This window comes from Aphis gossypii, chromosome X (genome assembly GCF_020184175.1).
Source record: "Aphis gossypii isolate Hap1 chromosome X, ASM2018417v2, whole genome shotgun sequence".
NCBI lineage: Eukaryota > Metazoa > Arthropoda > Insecta > Hemiptera > Aphididae > Aphis > Aphis gossypii.
The window spans coordinates 7,632,362-7,653,552 of record NC_065533.1 but is presented as its reverse complement, the minus strand read 5'-3'; the positions used below and the strand labels follow the sequence as shown (position 1 = coordinate 7,653,552).

Sequence of the window (21,191 nt, the reverse complement as noted above, 5' to 3'; positions counted from 1 at the left end):
CAAATATGAGAAAAATCCTATATTAAAATAAAATATATTACAATAAGATGCTCTGTCGTGTGTGTATGCACGCGCGCGCGAGTGTGTGTGTGTGTGTGTGTGTGTGTGTGTGTGTGTGTGTGTGTGTGTGTGTGTTTATTTGGCTGATAGATGGGTGCAGGGTAGAAGAGGAAGCAGGTTGGAGGTTACATGGAAGAGGAAACAGGTAGGTGGTTGCATGGAAGTACAGCTCACCCAATAGAATTGTTGTCTCTAACATACGATTGTAAACGCATCTTAGCTACCATCAGTCAGATGTCTGGAAAACGTACTACGAGTTATAAAAACGCATATACGTCTCTCCGTCGTGCCGTACTATCGCATCAATAAACGTGAATAGTTAAATTATCGCAATCATTGGATTATAAGTAATTTTAGTGTTTAATAATCAATCGGACCACGTTCAATCACATAATAACTGTAAATGAATAAGAATCTTTTCGTTAAATAAAACATGTTATCGGTGAGTACCAAATATTTATTTAGAAACAAATAAATAGGATATTACTAATAAGTTATAACGATATTCGTCGCTCATCGGATTAACAGATTTACACACGCGAAATGAATTTTTTTTCTTCTTCGTATTGTATTTAGGTACTTAAACTTGCACGAGTATTGATGGCTAATTTATTTCTGGTGACTACCAGAAGCATTTTAAATACCAAATTTAAATCATTTTTACGTCTGAATGAGTTTCGCGTAGCGATATCATTTTGCTTAAATAAAATTAAACTAAGTTAACAAATTAACAAATATTGAACGAGTAGGTAATAACTAATAAACCTACATAGTAATAAATATTAAGTAACTATACATTTTTTTTAAATGATTACAGTTTATAATTGGCAGAATGAATTCTTCGATATCCATACAATTATTGATTTGTTTGTTGATATTTTTACCATCGTACTGTAGAGGATATGATGATCCTTGTAAATCCAAAGATCCTCGTGTTTTTAGTAAATTATGTGGAAAAGGTATAAAAATATCTCAAGCTTAGTTTAGATTTCTCTTTTACGAATCAGTTATAACGAAATTAACTGCAGTTTCAGCGCCAAATTACGAAGACTGGTACAAAAATCTTACAATCGGTGTAATAGAAGAAGAAATTCGAAAAAATATAGATAGGATTCAATACAACCGTTTTACTGAGGATTATATAGTATCACAAATTAGTGATCATTTGCAAATTGGAAGCAGCCCTTTTCGTGGACAACTTATCGATTCAACGCTTTCCAAAGAAGCCAATTTGGAATATCGGAACGCTGAACTTCTAGTTTCGATTTCGCGCAGTATAATGAGTTCATATTGTCCTACGTAAAATAACAAAATAAATAATAAATATCTTAGTGAAAAAATAATAAAAATATATACTTAATCATAATATGCATTAATTAAATTAGATATCAGTACACGGGAGCTATTCCTGTACAGCAGTGTGCCGAAGACTTATCAAAAGTAGAAGTAAGCAAAACATCATTGCGGGATATGTGTTCTGAGTATTTCAAAGAAAGACAGTGCATTGAAAGGGACTTAAAATATCGTAGTTTAGATGGTTCTTGTAACAACTTTATGTACACCTACTTAGGAAAGGCAACTACCGCTTATAAACGTTTGCTGTTTCCAGATTACGTAGATGGTAATATGTCTTGATTGTTTTTATCGTATATATTATTCTTAACATTTTATATGTAAATAATATACTTGTCTAATTAAAAATTTAGGATATTCATAGCGTTTTTTCTTCAAGCACGTGATATCTGATATATATATATCACTCATTATAATTTAAATTTATGCCGATCTAATACTATTATATTTCATTTATTATTTAATAAAGGTATTCAAGAAGTTTCAGAACGACTGCCTAATGCTAGAAAAGTGAGCGTCGGTCTTGTCTGTGACGAGGAGTCGTTTGACAACAAAAAAACGATGGCAATGGCCATTTGGGGAATTTTCATTGGCCACGATCTATCACGCACGGCAGTTTCCACCATGGGTAGGATAAAATACATATCCGTATATTATATTGATTGTAATTAACGTATGCGTATGCGTATAAAATCCATAGGAAATAATAACACATTCGTGAGATGTTGTGGTGACAACGGACTGATACATTATACTATGAACAAATACGTTAAGTCGTGCAATCCCATAATAATACCAAACGATGATGCATTTTATGAACCAAAATTACAATCTTGCATGGACTACGTGCGTTCAGTGCCAGCGATGCGTTCTGATTGCACATTTGGACACATAGACCAAGTAACAGTCATATTAATTATTAAATATAATACTACAATTCTATATATATTGATAAACTTTTATATTTTATTTTATAACAATTAATATTAGGTAAATAATTACTTGCAATAAGTAGAAATTTTGGAGAGAGCTTTGACTTTGAGGGTGGCTGGAATAGAAAGTTCCAATAAAAACGTATATGCATATTAACTTATGTATTTTAAGTGAATAATAATAATAATATTTTTTTATTTAGCTGCAGTTTTGAAATTATTTACATAGTAATATTACTTTAAAGTTGCACTGCAACATCTATTACTAACAAAATTTCATAATAATAGAATTCTAATTTATGTTTTTTTATATACGTAAATATGGCGTAAAATCATATAAACAAAAACTCAATAGATAAACAATGAAAAGCAAAATGATAAAACAGTAGTTTTGTAATAATATTTATAGTATAACTACTATAACTATATAAGTATAATGAATTTATTGATTTACTGCATTAGTCAGTAGCAATTTTTTCATTAGTATTTAAAAAATATAACATTTTTGACTAATAGAAGCTCAACATATAACTGTAATCAAGTTATTATAGATGATAGCTGTGATAGTAATTATAATATAAGATGCATTTAATTTCGGTGTTATTTAAATTTCAGACTTGATGATTTAGGTGCGCATGTATGAATGGTTGTATTACACTTGTTGTGATTTGTAATGTGTTATTTAGTTGTTTAGGTCTCTGATGTATTATTTTTAACAGGTGTTTTGTGCTATATGTATGCAATTTAATTGTGCTTGTGCCACACACTTTTTCAGACTATAGTGTATTTTATTAAAGATTGTGACCAAGTTTAAAAAATGTCTTGCCATGTTATAGAATGTGTACCTATAAATTATAATCTATGTAATATTATGTAAGCTCTATTACACGAATTTTAAGTATTGATTGAATGTAACGCCTAAATATTTTTATTTTATCAACTCTGTTTATGACTGTAAAGTTTCATTGTTTATGGATTTACTCATAGAATCGCGGACTTTTATACTGAACGTTTTAGAAGATGTTTTTATTGGTTTTGAAAAGGTTAAGCAAACAGTTTTATTATAATTCAATGATAAGTTATTGTTGTGGAACCATTCAATAATTGTTTTCAAATAATTTAACGTTACTTTAATTACTGCTTACTAACTTATCACCGTTCACAGTTAATGCTGTATCATTTACCTACATAAGAATATAGACTACCATCTATCCGAATAGGTAGTGAATAATTCCATAACATATTATATTATACATTGTTAAGGGGATAGTACTGTGCCTTGTTGTATATTATGTCAAATATATTTTTATTATAGTGTCCAGTAATTTCAAGGCCGCGATTACGCCGTCGTGGCTATTGCAATGTAAACGGTCGGTGGTGGCTCCGTTACATAATCTTTTATCGGCCTAATCCAGAAATATTATATCATTTTTTATTATGCAAATGCTGTTAATTATTTATAAAAAGACAGTCTAACACCGTCCGCCGTCACGTCGTCTGTGCGTCCGGCATATAATATTATATACTTATTATGCCGTCGTACATAGTAGGCATACGGTGACGTGTGAGTGTGAGTGTGGCTATTGTCAAATCTGCATCTCGCACACGTCTTACTCGTATTCTCATATCAATGGATATTGTTATATTATATTATACACAATATTATTAACCGTCGTTTTATAATACATAAATATAAAATAATATATAAAATATAAATATTAAAATATAAAATACAAATAATTTAAAATATAAATAATAGGTATATAAAATTATACATCGGAAGTTTCTTCCGCCGTAAAGGCGTCAGTGCGTTCGGCATAATACACCGCTGTTCGTGTTCGTATTATACATTGCCGCACGCGTATATGCGTGTGTGAGTGCGCCCGTAAACTTCACCGTATTCATATATATATATATTATTATTATTACGTACCCGTCTTGTTGCTTCAGTGTCGTATCTTTTATAATTACATACACAATATTATATGGTACAGCTACGTCGTCCAGTCACCCACACATCCCGTGTGTCCAGCACCAGGGTCACGTAACGTTGTCACTTTTGCATTATTTTACTGTTATTATTAGATACTAGAATTATATTATATTGTAAGTCATATTATTATTAGTCGTAAGCTCCCACCCTTTGCCAATTTATCGTCAATTAAATCAAAGAGAGATTAATAATTAATATATTATAATATCATTATCCGTCTATATACGAGTTATAAGGTTAAATATTCCATCCAAATTCTTATTCCCAACCTCGGCCCTCTAACCATCGACGTAGCAGTATACCTACTGTGATATAACGACTTCGGACCTGCTGCCCAAACTGTCTTACTTACAACGCCGTCTATTTTTACTTTGTGGAGACTCCTATCTAAGTACGAATTAAATAATGTTTAGAGCTTTGCTTTAAATACCAATTGTATTAAAATTTATATTAATTTATAATGACAAACTGAATCAAATGTTTTACTTAAAAACTATTAATATTTTAGTTTATTTTGCTTAAAGTTTTTACTAAGGCTACTATTGAATATGTGGTAACTATACGTGTTTTAGTTTTAAATGTTGACTTGATTAGACTTCTGAAAACGTAATGATATGCGTTTTATTACTGATTTTGATTATAAATAAGAAATATCGTATGTCTATTATAATATGTTTTTGAATATTAAGAATATTCATTATTTATCATTTATCATTATTTATTTCATTACACTAAATTAAAACTTTAATCGCAATGTGTTTTATATACACGTGTAATTTATTATTTTAAAATTGTTTTGTTAAAAATTATTTAATAAAACCTTTTTATAGTACCTTTTTTAATACTTCACTAATTAATACTTTTTGTTTACATCATGACTTAAAACTTTAATGTTTTCGATTAAATTTTAAGTGCATATTTTATAGTTTATCACAGCATTTTTATAGAAGCACGTTTTCATGATGATTTTTTGTGCTTATAAATCCGGTTAGCTTAATCATTAACACGGTTATTATTATTTTTCGCTGCAGATGAACTTGGCAACTCATTATTTAGACGGGTCGATGATTTATGGTACGACAGAGGAACAGACATTGTCGTTGAGGACCATGAAAGGAGGCCAACTGAAGGTAGTCGATGTAGTCGTCAATCTGTACGTCAGCCCCGAGGATCTTTACACAAAGTATCCGGTTCCGAAAACAGAGAAGCACTTGCATTACATGGAGCCGGAATCGGTTGCGTGCCAGCACGGCAACGGCACATGTTTCAAAGCTGGTGACGTCCGGGCAAACGCTCATCCCCAACTGGCGGCGTTGTACACGCTGTGGATCAGGCAACACAATCGAATCGCAGAAGAATTGAAATCGCACTACGAATTGTTGACCGACGAAGAGCTTTTCCAAGAGGCCAGGAAAATTGTGGTAGCGTACATACAGCACATAACCTACTCGGAGTGGCTGCCGGCGTTGCTCGGCGTCGACTACACCACAAATACCGAGCTGGACATGATGCACCGTATGCACAGCTCGTACATAAAGGAAGCCGACCCGCGTGTGAGCAACAGCTTCGCGACCGCGATACTGCCGTTCGCCTATTCCATGCTCAGCGATAACATCATGTTCGTGTGTATATAGGCGTAGTCCGTCACTCCGCCGATATGATATTATTATTATTTATATTATATTATTGCAGTTGGGAATTGTGATTGGTATAGTAGACAATAGTGTTCAATTGTTACGTATTTAGGGATTCAAAAATGTTTCTTATTGACATACTTATAATATAATATCTACTCGAATAGTCTAGTCCAATGTGTGCAAGAGTAGTTAGGTACTTTATTTCAACCCAGTGAATAACGCTTTATATGCTTTTGATTTTTAAACGGTATACATAGGGTACCTATTATTAATTAATTATTTTCTTAAATTCTACATACATACGTCATGTATAGTATGCATATTATACTATTATAGTATCTATAAGCATATACAATTTTAGTTTATAAAAGTGCAATTACAATTATTAATTATTTCAAAGTTACAAATTTAAGAACGCAAAGGAGTACACTTTGTCAATTAAATCATCTTATCTATAATTTCTTACAAACAAACATATTACTTATTAGGTACTTAAATACTTTAGCTATATTTCATTATGTTTATGTACTAATAGATGCGTGAAATAATATTCTGTATAGAAATGTAAGATGAAACATAATAATATTGCCGTTTGAAAAAAGTAAAAATTATTTCTTTATTAAAGTTAGATACAATGTATAATATGAGAAATACATTTATAGTTATCTACCTAAAATTTGATTATTAAAAACTTAAAAATGTATTGGGATACCACGTGTTTTGGATAAAAAAGAATCATATCATTTATATAGGTATACGTATGATGTTTATTCTAATATATGTGCATGTTTTTGTTAAGTTTATACACTGAAAACCGAAGGGTCAACGGAAGTTTTTCGCTAAAGGAACATTACAACTCGCCACTATATTCAGTGATGAACTACACAGATCAACTTATCAGAGGACTAACTACGCAGAATGCACAAAATGTCGATATGCTATTTACAGAAACGGTAGGTTTTACGTTAGGTATCAATGATGACGATGTTCATATTAGTATAGACAATATTATTGACTTAAATGTACCTATATAATATATTATATTTACAATATTATACATATAAATATATATTTTGAATTTTTTATAGTTGACAAATTACTTATACAATACTCATCCAGCTAATTTGTTTGGAATGGATTTTATTAGTTTGGCTATACAACAAGGCCGTGATCACGGTATTCCAAGTTACACGGAATTCAGAAAATATTGTGAATTAAAAGATATAAAAAGTATAAAAGACTTGTCCAAGATCATGATAGAAGGAGTAAGTTAAAAAAAAAATGAGATATTAAGTAAAAATGTACATGCTGTACTGATTAATATTTTTCTGTATGTTTTGTTTAGTCAGTGGATAAATTAATGAAGCAGTACAAAACTTGGGACGATATAGATCTATTGGTAGGTGCATTGCTAGAGAAGCACGCAGAGGGCGCGATGGTTGGCCCAACCATGAGGTGTATCATTGGAGAGCAATTTGTAAGAACTAGAGTTGCAGATAGATATTTTTATGACATAGATGAATTCTCCCAAAGTAAGTACTACTGAATTATTTTCAATGAATACATTTTATTTTAACTGAACATTTTTTAATTTAAGCACAACTGGCCAGTATCAAAAGCTTGACGTTTGCCAAATTTTTTTGTGACAACAGCAATAACGTTACAATTATGCAACAACAAGCGTTTTTGACACTTTCTAAATCCAATCAAATGAAAAATTGTAGTTCATTCCCGGAGTTCTCCCTTCAAAACTGGATGGAGCTTATTTAACTCTTGAAAACTCATTCATTACTTTGACATATTTATTTATAATTTAATAATTAAAAAAAAAATAATATTATTATTATTTATTAGTAAATAAGTTTATATGTTTTATACTAAGTAATCAATAAAAATTAATTAATTATAAGTTCAATCTTTTTGCATTGTACATGACAAATACATATATCTACTTATGTAATGATTTTATAATAAATGTATTTAAATATATTTTTAAAGAATCTATGTATGATAAGTATCATTGTCATATTTAATAAAATGTAATCAATATTTTAAGTTTGATATTTAATATAGGTACCTAATCAAACAGAAAAATAAATAACATTACACAATTTGAATAAAATAATAAACCAAAAACCTTTAATTAAGTAATTAGTTTCAATTGTAGGTATTTAAATGGTATTTGATATTTAATTACACGAGGACTGACACATTCATATTATTTTATACTATAATGCTTAGACCTATATATATTGAGAAACATACATAATATCTATTAAAATAATACACAATACATTTTTTTTTGTAATTGTAAAGATCTTTTCAAGTTATCAACATATTTTGTAGATAAGACTACCCTAAAATTAAATCATGTACAGAAAATGACAATTTAAACAACTAGTGTATATTTCAGTTTCTACGACTAGTAATTATTATCTATAATAAAAATCTAAAATTATATGACAATAAATCGGTGTTTTATACGTGAATTTTGGATTTTATAAAAATTTAAAGTACATTTAGAGCTTTTTTAATAGTTTTAATTTGTAATGTTAAAAATGAAAACTGAGTTTTTTATTAGCTAATTAAAATGACTGCTTCATATTTACACACATATAGATAATAAAAAATAAGTGTTTATTTCTTTCTAAAATTTCTTGTAAGCATTTTAATCAACAAGTCATATTATATTTACAGTACATTTAGAGATTTTTGTATAAGTTTTAGTTTGAAATGTTTAAAATGAAACTTGAATTTTTTATTAGCTAAATTAAAATAACTACTTCATATTTACACGAGTATTGGTAATAAAAAAAAATGTTTTTTTTTTCTAAAATTTCTTATAAGCATTTTCATCAACAAGTCATATTATATTTACAGTACATTTAGAGCTTTTTGTATTGGTTTTAATTTGAAATGTTTGAAATAAAATTTGAATTTTTTATAAATAATTTTAAAATAATTAGCTCATATTTACACAAGTATAAATAATTAAATTTAAGTGTTTATATTTTTCTAAAATTTCTTATAAGCATTTTAAGCAAAAGTCATATTATATTTAAAGTACATTTAGAGATTTTTGTATTAGTTTTGGTTTGAAATGTTTAAAATGAAACTTGAATTTTTTATTAGCTAAATGAAAATAACTACTTCATATTTACACGAGTATTGGTAATAAAAAAAAGAATGTTTTTTTTTTCTAAAATTTCTTATAAGCATTTTAAGCAACAAGTCATATTTTATTTACAGTACATTTAGAGCTTTTTGTATTAGTGTTGGTTTGAAATGTTTAAAATAAAATTTGAATTTTTTATAAATAATTTTAAAATGATTGGTTCATATTTACACGAGTATTGGTAATAAAAAAAAAAATGTTTTTTTTTTCTAAAATTTCTTATAAGCATTTTCATCAACAAGTCATATTATATTTACAGTACATTTAGAGCTTTTTGTATTAGTGTTGGTTTGAAATGTTTGAAATAAAATTTGAATTTTTTATAAATAATTTTAAAATTATTGCTTCATATTTACACAAGTATAAATAATTAAATTTAAGTGTTTATATTTTTCTAAAATTTCTTATAAGCATTTTAAGCAACTAGTCGTATTTTATTTACAGTACATTTAGAGATTTTTGTATTAGTGTTGGTTTGAAATGTTTAAAATAAAATTTGAATTTTTTATAAATAATTTGAAAATGATTGCTTCATATTTACACGAGTATTGGTAATAAAAAAAAAAATGTTTTTTTTTTCTAAAATTTCTTATAAGCATTTTCATCAACAAGTCATATTATACTTATAGAACATTTAGAGCTTTTTGTATTAGTGTTGGTTTGAAATGTTTAAAATGAAAACTGAGTTTTTTATTAGTTAAATTAAAATAACTACTTCATATTTACACGAGTATTGGTAATTAAAAAAAAATGTTTTTTTTTTCTAAAATTTCTTATAAGCATTTTCATCAACAAGTCATATTATATTTACAGTACAATTAGAGCTTTTTGTATTGGTTTTAATTTGAAATGTTTGAAATAAAATTTGAATTTTTTATAAATAATTTTAAAATGATTGCTTCATATTTACACAAGTATAAATAATTAACTTTAAGTGTTTATATTTTTCTAAAATTTCTTATAAGCATTTTAAGCAACAAGTCATATTTTATTTACAGTACATTTAGAGCTTTTTGTATTAGTGTTGGTTTGAAATGTTTAAAATAAAATTTGAATTTTTTATAAATAATTTGAAAATGATTGCTTCATATTTACACGAGTATTGGTAATAAAAAAAAAAATGTTTTTTTTTTCTAAAATTTCTTATAAGCATTTTCATCAACAAGTCATATTATACTTATAGAACATTTAGAGCTTTTTGTATTAGTGTTGGTTTGAAATGTTTGAAATAAAATTTGAATTTTTTATAAATAATTTTAAAATGATTGCTTCATATTTACACAAGTATAAATAACTAAATTTAAGTGTTTATATTTTTCTAAAATTTCTTATAAGCATTTTAAGCAACTAGTCGTATTTTATTTACAGTACATTTAGAGATTTTTGTATTAGTTTGGTTGAAATGTTTAAAATAAAATTTGAATTTTTTATAAATAATTTGAAAATGATTGCTTCATATTTACACGAGTATTGGTAATAAAAAAAACAATGTTTTTTTTTTCTAAAATTTCTTATATGCATTTTAAGCAACAAGTCATATTATACTTACAGTACATTTAGAGCTTTTTGTATTAGTGTTGGTTTAAAATGTTTAAAATGAAAACTGAGTTTTTTATTAGTTAAATTAAAATAACTACTTCATATTTACACGAGTATTGGTAATAAAAAAAATATGTTTTTTTTTTCTAAAATTTCTTATAAACATTTTCATCAAGAAGTCATATTATATTTACAGTACATTTAGAGCTTTTTGTATTGGTTTTAATTTGAAATGTTTGAAATAAAATTTGAATTTTTTATAAATAATTTTAAAATGGTTGCTTCATATTTACACAAGTATAAATAATTAAATTTAAGTGTTTATATTTTTCTAAAATTTCTTATAAGCATTTTAAGCAACAAGTCATATTTTATTTACAGTACATTTAGAGCTTTTTGTATTAGTGTTGGTTTGAAATGTTTGAAATAAAATTTGAATTTTTTATAAATAATTTTAAAATTATTGCTTCATATTTACACAAGTATAAATAATTAAATTTAAGTGTTTATATTTTTCTAAAATTTCTTATAAGCATTTTAAGCAACAAGTCATATTTTATTTACAGTACATTTAGAGCTTTTTGTATTAGTGTTGGTGTGAAATGTTTAAAATAAAATTTGAATTTTTTATAAATAATTTTAAAATGATTGGTTCATATTTACACGAGTATTGGTAATAAAAAAAAAAATGTTTTTTTTTTCTAAAATTTCTTATAAGCATTTTCATCAACAAGTCATAATATTTACAGTACATTTAGAGCTTTTTGTATTGGTTTTAATTTGAAATATTTGAAATAAAATTTGAATTTTTTATAAATAATTTTAAAATGATTGCTTCATATTACACAAGTATAAATAATTAACTTTAAGTGTTTATATTTTTCTAAAATTTTTTATAAGCATTTTAAGCAACAAGTCATATTTTATTTACAGTACATTTAGAGCTTTTTATTAGTGTTAGTTGAAATGTTTAAAATGAAAACTGAGTTTTTTATTAGCTAAATTAAAATAACTACTTCGTATTTACACGTGTATTGGTAATAAAAAAAAAAATGTTTTTTTTTCTAAAATTTCTTATAAGCATTTTCATCAACAAATCATATTATATTTACAGTACATTTAGAGATTTTTGTATTGGTTTTAATTTGAAATGTTTGAAATAAAATTTGAATTTTTTATAAATAATTTTAAAATGGTTGCTTCATATTTACACGAGTATTGGTAATAAAAAAAAAATGTTTTTTTTTTCTAAAATTTCTTATAAGCATTTTCATCACAACAAGTCATATTATATTTACACTACATTTAGAGATTTTTGTATTAGTTTTGGTTTGAAATGTTTAAAATAAAAACTGAGTTTTTTATTAGCTAAATTAAAATAACTACTTCGTATTTACACGAGTATTGGTAATAAAAAAAAAATGTTTTTTTTTTCTAAAATTCTTATAAGCATTTTCAACAAGTCATATTATATTTACAGTACATTTAGAGCTCTTTGTATTTGGTTGGGTTTGAAATGTTTAAAATGAAAACTGAGTTTTTATTAGCTAAATTAAAATAACTACTTCATATTTACACGAGTATTGGTAATAAAAAAAATATGTTTTTTTTTTCTAAAATTTCTTATAAACATTTTCATCAAGAAGTCATATTATATTTACAGTACATTTAGAGCTTTTTGTATTGGTTTTAATTTGAAATGTTTGAAATAAAATTTGAATTTTTTATAAATAATTTTAAAATGATTGCTTCATATTTACACAAGTATAAATAATTAAATTTAAGTGTTTATATTTTTCTAAAATTTCTTATAATCATTTTAAGCAACTAGTCGTATTTTATTTACAGTACATTTAGAGATTTTTGTATTAGTGTTGGTTTGAAATGTTTAAAATAAAATTTGAATTTTTTATAAATAATTTGAAAATGATTGCTTCATATTTACACGAGTATTGGTAATAAAAAAAACAATGTTTTTTTTTTCTAAAATTTCTTATAAGCATTTTCATCAACAAGTCATATTATATTTACAGTACATTTAGAGATTTTTGTATTAGTTTTGGTTTGAAATGTTTAAAATGAAAACTGAGTTTTTTATTAGCTAAATTAAAATAACTACTTCATATTTACACGAGTATTGGTAATAAAAAAAACAATGTTTTTTTTTTCTAAAATTTCTTATAAGCATTTTCATCAACAAGTCATATTATATTTACAGTACATTTAGAGATTTTTGTATTAGTGTTGGTTTGAAATGTTTAAAATAAAATTTGAATTTTTTATAAATAATTTTAAAATGATTGGTTCATATTTACACGAGTATTGGTAATAAAAAAAAAAATGTTTTTTTTTTCTAAAATTTCTTATAAGCATTTTCATCAACAAGTCATATTATATTTACAGTACATTTAGAGCTTTTTGTATTGGTTTTAATTTGAAATATTTGAAATAAAATTTGAATTTTTTATAAATAATTTTAAAATGATTGCTTCATATTTACACAAGTATAAATAATTAACTTTAAGTGTTTATATTTTTCTAAAATTTTTTATAAGCATTTTAAGCAACAAGTCATATTTTATTTACAGTACATTTAGAGCTTTTTGTATTAGTGTTGGTTTGAAATGTTTAAAATAAAATTTGAATTTTTTATAAATAATTTTAAAATGATTAGTTCATATTTACACAAGTATAAATAATTAAATTTAAGTGTTTATATTTTTCTAAAATTTCTTATATGCATTTTAAGCAACAAGTCATATTATACTTTTAGAACATTTAGAGCTTTTTGTATTAGTGTTAGTTTGAAATGTTTAAAATGAAAACTGAGTTTTTTATTAGCTAAATTAAAATAACTACTTCGTATTTACACGTGTATTGGTAATAAAAAAAAAAATGTTTTTTTTTCTAAAATTTCTTATAAGCATTTTCATCAACAAATCATATTATATTTACAGTACATTTAGAGATTTTTGTATTGGTTTTAATTTGAAATGTTTGAAATAAAATTTGAATTTTTTATAAATAATTTTAAAATGGTTGCTTCATATTTACACGAGTATTGGTAATAAAAAAAAAATGTTTTTTTTTTCTAAAATTTCTTATAAGCATTTTCATCAACAAGTCATATTATATTTACAGTACATTTAGAGATTTTTGTATTAGTTTTGGTTTGAAATGTTTAAAATAAAAACTGAGTTTTTTATTAGCTAAATTAAAATAACTACTTCATATTTACACGAGTATTGGTAATAAAAAAAATATGTTTTTTTTTTCTAAAATTTCTTATAAACATTTTCATCAAGAAGTCATATTATATTTACAGTACATTTAGAGCTTTTTGTATTGGTTTTAATTTGAAATGTTTGAAATAAAATTTGAATTTTTTATAAATAATTTTAAAATGATTGCTTCATATTTACACAAGTATAAATAATTAAATTTAAGTGTTTATATTTTTCTAAAATTTCTTATAATCATTTTAAGCAACTAGTCGTATTTTATTTACAGTACATTTAGAGATTTTTGTATTAGTGTTGGTTTGAAATGTTTAAAATAAAATTTGAATTTTTTATAATAATTTGAAAATGATTGCTTCATATTTACACGAGTATTGGTAATAAAAAAAACAATGTTTTTTTTTTCTAAAATTTCTTATAAGCATTTTCATCAACAAGTCATATTATATTTACAGTACATTTAGAGATTTTTGTATTAGTTTTGGTTTGAAATGTTTAAAATGAAAACTGAGTTTTTTATTAGCTAAATTAAAATAACTACTTCGTATTTACACGAGTATTGGTAATAAAAAAAAAAATGTTTTATTTTTCTAAAATTTCTTATAAGCATTTTCATCAACAAGTCATATTATATTTACAGTACATTTAGAGCTCTTTGTATTTGGTTGGGTTTGAAATGTTTAAAATGAAAACTGAGTTTTTTATTAGCTAAATTAAAATAACTACTTCATATTTACACGAGTATTGGTAATAAAAAAAACAATGTTTTTTTTTTCTAAAATTTCTTATAAGCATTTTCATCAACAAGTCATATTATATTTACAGTACATTTAGAGATTTTTGTATTAGTTTTGGTTTGAAATGTTTAAAATGAAAACTGAGTTTTTTATTAGCTAAATTAAAATAACTACTTCGTATTTACACGAGTATTGGTAATAAAAAAAAAAAAATGTTTTTTTTTTCTAAAATTTCTTATAAGCATTTTCATCAACAAGTCATATTATATTTACAGTACATTTAGAGCTCTTTGTATTTGGTTGGGTTTGAAATGTTTAAAATGAAAACTGAGTTTTTTATTAGCTAAATTAAAATAACTACTTCATATTTACACGAGTATTGGTAATAAAAAAAATATGTTTTTTTTTTCTAAAATTTCTTATAAACATTTTCATCAAGAAGTCATATTATATTTACAGTACATTTAGAGCTTTTTGTATTGGTTTTAATTTGAAATGTTTGAAATAAAATTTGAATTTTTTATAAATAATTTTAAAATGGTTGCTTCATATTTACACAAGTATAATAATTAAATTTAAGTGTTTATATTTTTCTTAATTTCTTATAAGCATTTTAAGCAACAAGTCATATTTTATTTACAGTACATTTAGAGCTTTTTGTATTAGTGTTGGTGTGAAAGGTTTAAAATAAAATTTGAATTTTTTATAAATAATTTTAAAATGATTGCTTCATATTTACACAAGTATAAATAATTAACTTTAAGTGTTTATATTTTTCTAAAATTTCTTATAAGCATTTTAAGCAACAAGTCATATTTTATTTACAGTACATTTAGAGCTTTTTGTATTAGTGTTGGTTTGAAATGTTTAAAATAAAATTTGAATTTTTTATAAATAATTTTAAAATGATTAGTTCATATTTACACAAGTATAAATAATTAAATTTAAGTGTTTATATTTTTCTAAAATTTCTTATAAGCATTTTAAGCAACTAGTCGTATTTTATTTACAGTACATTCAGAGATTTTTGTATTAGTGTTGGTTTGAAATGTTTAAAATGAAAACTGAGTTTTTTATTAGCTAAATTAAAATAACTACTTCATATTTACACGAGTATTGGTAATAAAAGAAAAAATGTTTTTTTTTTCTAAAATTTCTTATAAGCATTTTCATCAACAAGTCATATTATATTTACAGTACATTTAGAGCTTTTTGTATTGGTTTTAATTTGAAATGTTTGAAATAAAATTTGAATTTTTTATAAATAATTTTAAAATGATTGCTTCATATTTACACAAGTATAAATAATTAACTTTAAGTGTTTATATTTTTCTAAAATTTCTTATAAGCATTTTAAGCAACAAGTCATATTTTATTTACAGTACATTTAGAGCTTTTTGTATTAGTGTTGGTTTGTTTGAAATGTTTAAAATAAAATTTGAATTTTTTATAAATAATTTTAAAATGATTAGTTCATATTTACACAAGTATAAATAATTAAATTTAAGTGTTTATATTTTTCTAAAATTTCTTATATGCATTTTAAGCAACAAGTCATAATATACTTTTAGAACATTTAGAGCTTTTTGTATTAGTGTTGGTTTGAAATGTTTAAAATGAAAACTGAGTTTTTTATTAGCTAAATTAAAATAACTACTTCGTATTTACACGAGTATTGGTAATAAAAAAAAAAATGTTTTTTTTTTCTAAAATTTCTTAGAAGCATTTTAAGCAACAAGTCATATTATACTTACAGTACATTTAGAGCTTTTTGTATTTGGTTGGGTTTGAAATGTTTAAAATGAAAACTGAGTATTTTATTAGCTAAATTAAAATAACTACTTCATATTTACACGAGTATTGGTAATAAAAAAAATATGTTTTTTTTTTCTAAAATTTCTTATAAACATTTTCATCAAGAAGTCATATTATATTTACAGTACATTTAGAGCTTTTTGTATTGGTTTTAATTTGAAATGTTTGAAATAAAATTTGAATTTTTTATAAATAATTTTAAAATGATTGCTTCATATTTACACAAGTATAAATAATTAAATTTAAGTGTTTATATTTTTCTAAAATTTCTTATAAGCATTTTAAGCAACTAGTCGTATTTTATTTACAGTACATTCAGAGATTTTTGTATTAGTGTTGGTTTGAAATGTTTAAAATAAAATTTGAATTTTTTATAAATAATTTGAAAATGATTGCTTCATATTTACACAAGTATAAATAATTAAATTTAAGTGTTTATATTTTTCTAAAATTTCTTATAAGCATTTTAAGCAACTAGTCGTATTTTATTTACAGTACATTTAGAGATTATTGTATTAGTGTTGGTTTGAAATGTTTAAAATAAAATTTGAATTTTTTATAAATAATTTGAAAATGATTGCTTCATATTTACACGAGTATTGGTAATAAAAAAAACAATGTTTTTTTTTTCTAAAATTTCTTATATGCATTTTAAGCAACAAGTCATATTATACTTACAGTACATTTAGAGCTTTTTGTATTTGGTTGGGTTTGAAATGTTTAAAATGAAAACTGAGTATTTTATTAGCTAAATTAAAATAACTACTTCATATTTACACGAGTATTGGTAATAAAAAAAATATGTTTTTTTTTTCTAAAATTTCTTATAAACATTTACATCAAGAAGTCATATTATATTTACAGTACATTTAGAGCTTTTTGTATTGGTTTTAATTGAATGTTTGAAATAAAATTTGAATTTTTTATAAATAATTTTAAATGATTGCTTCATATTTACACAAGTATAAATAATTAATTTAAGTGTTTATATTTTTCTAAAATTTCTTATAAGCATTTTAAGCAACTAGTCGTATTTTATTTACAGTACATTTAGAGATTTTTGTATTAGTGTTGGTTTGAAATGTTTAAAATAAAATTTGAATTTTTTATAAATAATTTGAAAATGATTGCTTCATATTTACACGAGTATTGGTAATAAAAAAAACAATGTTTTTTTTTTCTAAAATTTCTTATATGCATTTTAAGCAACAAGTCATATTATACTTACAGTACATTTAGAGCTTTTTGTATTGGTTTTAATTTGAAATGTTTGAAATAAAATTAGAATTTTTTATTAATAAATTTTAAATGATAGCTTCATATTTACACAAGTATAAATAATTAAATTTAAGTGTTTATATTTTTCTAAAATTTCTTATATGCATTTTAAGCAACAAGTCATATTATATTTATAGAACATTTAGAGCTTTTTGTATTAGTGTTGGTTTGAAATGTTTAATATAAAATTTGAATTTTTTATAAATAATTTTAAAATGATTGCTTCATATTTACACAAGTATAAATAATTAAATTTATGTGTTTATATTTTTCTAAAATTTCTTTTAAGCATTTTAATCAACAAGTCATATTATATTTGCAGTACATTTAGAGCTTATCGTTATAGTTATACTTTTAAATATTTAAAATGAAAATTGAGTTTTTTATTAGCTGTTTTAAAATGCCTTATGCATATATACACACTTATAAATATTTAAAAATATGTTTTAATTTTTTTAATCTTTTATAATGTTTTTTTCAATAAGTCATATAATACTAACAGTACATTTAGAGCTTTTTGTTATGGTTTTTTTTTTAATTGTTTGATGTGAAATTTGTCATTTTTAATTTTTTCCAAATTTTTATTGGGACATTTATGTATCAAATAATTTTATTATAAATTGGTTTTATCTAATTTTATATGTAGAATGAAATTGAAACAATATTTTCCTTTTCGCCTTGTTCCTGTTTTCTTCTCTGTATTCGGTGTCCCTGTTTGTATTGGGTACTTGTTGATGGGCTCTGCTGTATGGGTTATTTCCTTGTTTTGTGCTTTACTTCTCTTGGTGCTGTTTTGGATTTAACCAGCTGTTTCTTTTTACTATTTAAAACAGAATACGGTTAATTTATGTTTACTAACAGTTTTACAGTTTTTTTAATGGCTGATAATATGTATATTCCTTGGTAGTGTTGTAATTTAAAAGCTGTCTAGTGCAGTGTCTATTGTTGATTTAATTTCGACTGTTCTTTTATTTTCAAATCAAAACCCGCATGAAATCATTACTACACATTTGACAGTATTTTAGCGGAAACGGCTGTAGTTGTAACTGCGGTAGTTGCTGGGTCTATCTGTAAGTTGTGTTAGTATCTATTTATCAGGACGCACTGAGTAAAATGTACTTTAGGCCTATAACCAACGACAGTTATGGAATAATTTGTCAGAATTAGATTAAACAATAAAAGTATATTTTAAAATATTATTACCATTAATTTATTTCACCTATACGTCTATACTTATTACTTCATAACAATCATTTACATTTTCACATGCTAAAAACAACACAAAAATTCAAAAATCCATTTCCTACAAAACCTAGAAAAGAGAATAAGGAATTCAAATAAGTTTTTAAAATTAAAATCGGATGGTACTGGGTGAATTTTTCTTTCGCTTTTTGGGATTTTCATGTAAACCGTTTTTTTTTTTTATCGCAAAATTGAGTGACACGAGACTGCGCGTATGTACCTACAATTTACTGATTTCCAAGAATCTTAGCCCATAGTCTATCTTTAATTACATATAGCATTCGGGGAACTCACGCACACTAATAATCAGTCACAACACACTTAGTTACACTTAACTCATGAAGGATATCGAATATTGCCAAAATATGACCGCTTAAAAATGGTTCGCTTTCAACAGCCTTAAAGGAGTAGCTGCGGCGGCGGCGGCGAATTCTATCGATCAATAAGTCTCGGCACTCCCCACTCAAATTTTGGCAGCGTCTATCAGATGTTGCTCTTTATAATATTGCAATAGTAAGAAAACGTTGTACGAATTTATGTGAATGTTATCTTATGTTCTAAACAAAAAAAAATACCTAGTATAATTCTATACTGTACCTAATATAATTTAATATAACTTTTAATGTTGTTTATGCCTGTATTGTATTAAATCATATATATATATATATATATATATATATATATATATATATATATATATATATATTATTAATATTATACATATAATATAATATAATATAAATTATTAAAAAAAGTGTTTATTTTTTTCTAAAATTTCTTATAAGCATTTTAATCAACAAGTCATATTATATTTACAGGATATTTTTGCTTTTTGTTATAGTTTTGGTTTGTAATGTTTAAAATGAAAACTGAGTTTTTTTTAGTTAAATAAAATTGACTGCTTCATATTTACACACATATAGCTAATTTAAACATAAGATAGCTACCGACATTTTTTTTTTTAATTTGTCAACACTCAACATTTTTTATGACAATTATAAGCCAAACTTATATTAAATTTTCAATTTATACACAATTTTTTGTATATTTTTAACTACAAAATAACTTGCAACAATTCATAATTTTGACAAATTGTTGTCTATATTTGAATATTAAATGCTAATAAAAAAAAAAATTGTTCTTATGTATTCCTATAATTTTTAAATCCCTATAATACTAACTCATGAAGAATTTTGTATTCCATTCCTAAGTATTTTGACTTAACCAAAATTATTTTATCGGCTTTTATAAAAAAAATAAATAAAAATAATATAAATACCTATAAATATTCTTAAAATAAGCGAAATATTTTAAAAATTAAATTTCAGATGAACATAGTTTTCATTAAGCAATATTATCTTTTTTAATACATTAACATTTACTAATAGAATAGAATATTATTATTATATCTTTATATTAAATGTTGATTCTAATGGTACTAGTTAGAAAAGTATGAAATGAAAAGTGAGTTTTTTATTAGAAAAATAATAATACAAATTATATAGATTCAAATATAATTTTGATTTCAAAACAGGTTTTTTAATTTTTTAAATATCTCAAAAATAATAAATATTATTTATAATGTTGTGATTCACTTTTATAATTTTAGTCTGAAATTATGTTCTCTTAAAATGAAAGGGTTAGTCTTTTGGTTTGGTATCAAATGTATAAAATGAAATTCAGTTTATTGTTTTGAATTTCTTATCCACTGTGTTGGGGTTCTTTGTTTTATTGTACTGTTAGTAGGTACTGCTCAATATTTTTTCCAACAATTTCTGCTCTTCTGCTGTTGGAATTATCCTAAAATTACTTAGCTGTTTCTCTTTGCTATCTAAATTGGAGTTTAATTAATTTGTGTTCACTAACGTCTCTACAGTCAATTTAATAGCTGAGTATACTTACCTAAGTATTAAATCGTGTTATTACTTTTAAATCTGACAAATGCTCAAGAAACTATTTTTTTCTATGGGATAAAAGTGTACGAAAATTTGCTTTTATACCATCTATAAAATAACTGCAGACACGAAATGATATATTTGGACAATCTGTTCTCCTAAATTAAAATAGATTCACATTTAAAAAAATTTAGTACTTAATGCAGGTATTTAAAACCTTAACACATTATGTTTAAGTATTTAAATCTTAAATGACAGCAAAAATAAAATAAACACTCAGGTAAGGTACACTTACA

The 21,191-nt window shown here is 24.1% G+C and overlaps 1 protein-coding gene across 1 annotated transcript; it reads left to right on the top strand.

Moving 5' to 3' along the window:
• Positions 1-278: 278 nt before the first annotated feature.
• LOC114127799 (peroxidase-like) lies at positions 279-7,903 on the top strand. Its single transcript, XM_027992126.2, has 11 exons — positions 279-502; positions 878-1,019; positions 1,089-1,359; positions 1,446-1,681; positions 1,883-2,041; positions 2,114-2,313; positions 5,370-5,956; positions 6,775-6,928; positions 7,064-7,240; positions 7,321-7,507; positions 7,573-7,903. The coding sequence occupies exons 1-11, from the start codon at positions 494-496 to the stop codon at positions 7,743-7,745; spliced, it is 2,295 nt and encodes a 764-aa protein (XP_027847927.1). The 5' UTR covers positions 279-493; the 3' UTR covers positions 7,746-7,903.
• Positions 7,904-21,191: the final 13,288 nt, after the last annotated feature.

Coding starts and splice junctions, on each gene's coding strand:
- LOC114127799 (XM_027992126.2), top strand. Junction 2,042..2,113: donor CACGGCAGTTTCCACCATGG/GTAGGATAAAAT, acceptor TAAAATCCATAG/GAAATAATAACACATTCGTG. Junction 7,508..7,572: donor CATAGATGAATTCTCCCAAA/GTAAGTACTACT, acceptor TTTTAATTTAAG/CACAACTGGCCAGTATCAAA.